Source organism: Elaeis guineensis, chromosome 9, assembly GCF_000442705.2.
Source record: "Elaeis guineensis isolate ETL-2024a chromosome 9, EG11, whole genome shotgun sequence".
Taxonomy (NCBI): Eukaryota; Viridiplantae; Streptophyta; class Magnoliopsida; order Arecales; family Arecaceae; genus Elaeis; species Elaeis guineensis.
Genome location: NC_026001.2, coordinates 13,275,126 through 13,278,252, shown reverse-complemented (window position 1 = coordinate 13,278,252; position 3,127 = coordinate 13,275,126). Strand labels below are relative to the sequence as shown.

The 3,127-nt window shown below is 46.0% G+C and overlaps 1 protein-coding gene across 1 annotated transcript; it reads left to right on the top strand.

Annotated features, from left to right (window-relative positions):
* The first annotated feature begins 598 nt into the window (after nucleotides 1–598).
* LOC105051639 (uncharacterized) lies at nucleotides 599–2,889 on the top strand. Its single transcript, XM_029266757.2, is given in 2 exon segments — nucleotides 599–985; nucleotides 988–2,889. Coding segments are annotated over 2 exon segments (2,028 nt in total). The 5' UTR covers nucleotides 599–663; the 3' UTR covers nucleotides 2,694–2,889.
* The last annotated feature ends 238 nt before the right edge of the window (nucleotides 2,890–3,127 follow it).

Below are 3,127 nucleotides of genomic sequence, written 5' to 3'. Positions count from 1 at the left end.
CATCTATAATCTCCTAATACATAACCAACCAATGTAAGATTAAACACTTGCTGCATGATCCTCACACAATCACTTCTATCTCTGCAAAGGTTCAAGGACGCAGATATCCCCATCGCATAATATCTGATAACAAATTCACGTACCTAAACATCGAAAACACAAATTTTCTTCAAGTGGAAAAAAAAAATTCAGATCGAAAAAAACCCCAAAAGAATAGAGTGGAAGCAAGAACCTATGGTTTTCGTCGCCTGTGGAAGTATAATTAGGGTTTTACCAATTCCTCGGTCGTTGTCAACGATGATCTTCTTCTTCTCGACTTCACCGATAACCGTGGCTAAAAATAACACAAGCAGACAAGAACGGAGGTTTTTGCACGCAAGGCGCTCATGGGAGAGGCCGACCAATCTCTGCCGTCCATTCCCTGCCCACAAACCGATCCGGCCGTCAAAAATAGATCAGATCTCCAAATGAACTGTTCAGATCACTGGAATGTACCTCGCATCGCGCTGGGAATCTCCAAAATGCGGACTCTGTCGAAGCTGTGACGAGTCCCCACGTTGTTCTCCAATTCAAAAAAAAAAAAGCGCCCTTTTTTTGCCCTCTCCAACGGCTCTATTTCCATGAGAGCGAGGGTTAGGGTTTGGGAGAGGGGGAAGAGACGCCATGAACCGACCTTCGAAGCTGGGGAGGAAGAGCTCGGAAGAAACTCCGGCGAAGAAATCTGAGACGAAGAAGAAGCCGAGTCCCCGAAATCCATTGAAGGAGCTCAATGGCGGTGGAGCTTATCCTCCTCCTTCTGGCTCCACCGATGCCCCCAGAGGGGGTTGCTTCGGCTTTCTTCTATCGAGTTCCTCTTCTAAAGGCTCGCTTCCGAAATCAAAACCCTTTCAAAGGACACCCAGATCGGCTCCTCCGGTCCCCAGAACGCTGGTCTCCAAGAATTCCGTGAAGGCTTCCAGGTTCCCGGGCTCCCGGAAAAATGCATCGAACCTAGCTTGGAAGGCTCCAAGCAGGTGAAATCGAAGAAGCCCTCGAAGCCCAGAACTCCTGATCTGCTCCAGAGGTGGAACCGAAGGAAGCCGAGCTCGGAAGAGCAGGGTCAGAGCTCCGGCAATTCGTTGGACGGTAAGAATCCTGGCCCTGAGCTCAGTTCTGAGGTGGATTTTGGGGGAAAGGTTGAAACTTTGGGTGTGTTGACATCTGGGGTTTGTTTCGCATCTACTCCGGAGAAAACTCTTCCTGGTTTTGCTCCTGAGGTGGTCTTGGAGACGAAGGAAGGAGAGCAGAAGCTCTCAAATACTCCGACATCGGCCACCACGCCTCCAATTCAGGCATCCATCTCCCCGGCGGTTCCTGCTGGGCCCTCTGTTGCCCCCACTTCTCCCTGTTTTGCCGCAGGCCATGTGATCGCCGGAATCCACGACCGGAGGAAATGTAGGCCAAGAGGCATACTCACTGTTGGTGAAGGTGGACCGGAGGTCACCAGGAATCCTGGTTTTCGAGGTTCTTCCACACCACCTCCCATCGCGGGTGCTTCCATACATTGGCTCTCTTCACCTTCGGAGAATGTGAATTCTGGCCTCACTAGTAGTTTCAGTTCTATTTCTAGAGTTCGGCTGTCACATTGCAATGCTGAAGCTTCTGCAAATTGGCTTCTCCATCCTTGTGAGGAGGGAGAAGAGGGTGTGCCAGAAAATGCGTTATTGTCCCCAAAGATGTCTACTTTGGCTAACAAGTGTTCTCCTGATCTTGGGAATTGGAACTTTTCTCCTGCTGATTCTAACCCTCTGGAATCGCCTGAGCTTGGAGGGCTGCTGTGTCTCAACTCGCCTCTCTTAGAAACAACACCATCATCTGGTTATGGCTTTCGAAGAACTCCTTCTACTGGGAGTAGCATTAGTCCTTTCTCTATGATTTTAGAAAGTGTTGCAACATCTTCTAAATGTATTCTTCCTAAGCCATGCCAAGAAAGAGGAGGATACCGCTACGGTTCTGCCTTGAGGACTTCATCCTTTTCTGGGGAATCCTGGGTTGACATACCGTCATCCTATTCAAGCTCAAGAAAACAAGGTGGTTTTTCTGCATCTGGGATGGACTCTGTGGTGGATCTTCTTGGAACCGTAAAGTTGTCGCCAAATTCGAAAACTAGTCAATTAAGCAATACTTTGTCATCACCTCGGCATAGCTTCCAGTTTGGGTGCACGGTTACACCTTCGAATTCTGTAGATTTAATTCATTTTCATCAGCCTTCATGCACTAGGACCTCTGCAGCAAAAGAGGCTTGTTTTCAAGGACAGGGTTTGCCAAGTTCAGAGACAAGAATATCATGGCGAGATGGACTGGTCAGCAGAATTTTTGAGATGGGTGAGTTGGATTGCCTTCAGTGGCTTTCAGATGATGAGGATAATTTCAATTGTCATGGAGGAGATAATATGCAAGGGGGGTTTGATCTTAGATTCAAGCCAAACATTAGCGGCTCTGTATTAGAAGATGGAAATGAGCAGCACATAGCCAGTGGGTTTGGGTCCATTGAATTTGCATGTGATGAAACTTCCGTTCAAAAGAGCATAGCAGAAATGCCTTGTGGACCAATTTCATGCTTAGAATCCTTTAGCAGACAGGGAGTTGAGTTGGTCTCTTCTGGTGATTCTAATTGGACTCTTTTCTACGACAACCATTTATTTGAATTATGATATCTTTCATGTCTCCTAAACTTTGACCTAGATTGTACCACTAGAATTTGAGTAAAATTTACCACATGCTAGTCCATCTAAAATTTGTACTTCTAGTGATCTAAGGGATGTATTTCAGCATCCTCAGAGATGAATCTGCCTTGGCTAAAGTTTAGCAGCCACAACAGGCTTTGCTGACAATCCTTGTATCTTATTGGATAACGAGATGATAGATTTGTTTCTCATCTTCCATCGAAGGCTATGAGACAATCGTAGTATGTGGATTATTTTGATCCACATGAGTAACAGCTACAAGTATTCTGTTTTGATCCTTTATACTAGTTAACACTCAATTGGCTGGAAAATTAATATCATTATTCATGATTTTTAACATTAGATCTATTTAACTCTTTGGAGTTGATACAAGGACATCTCATGCAACATCCCAACAGTGG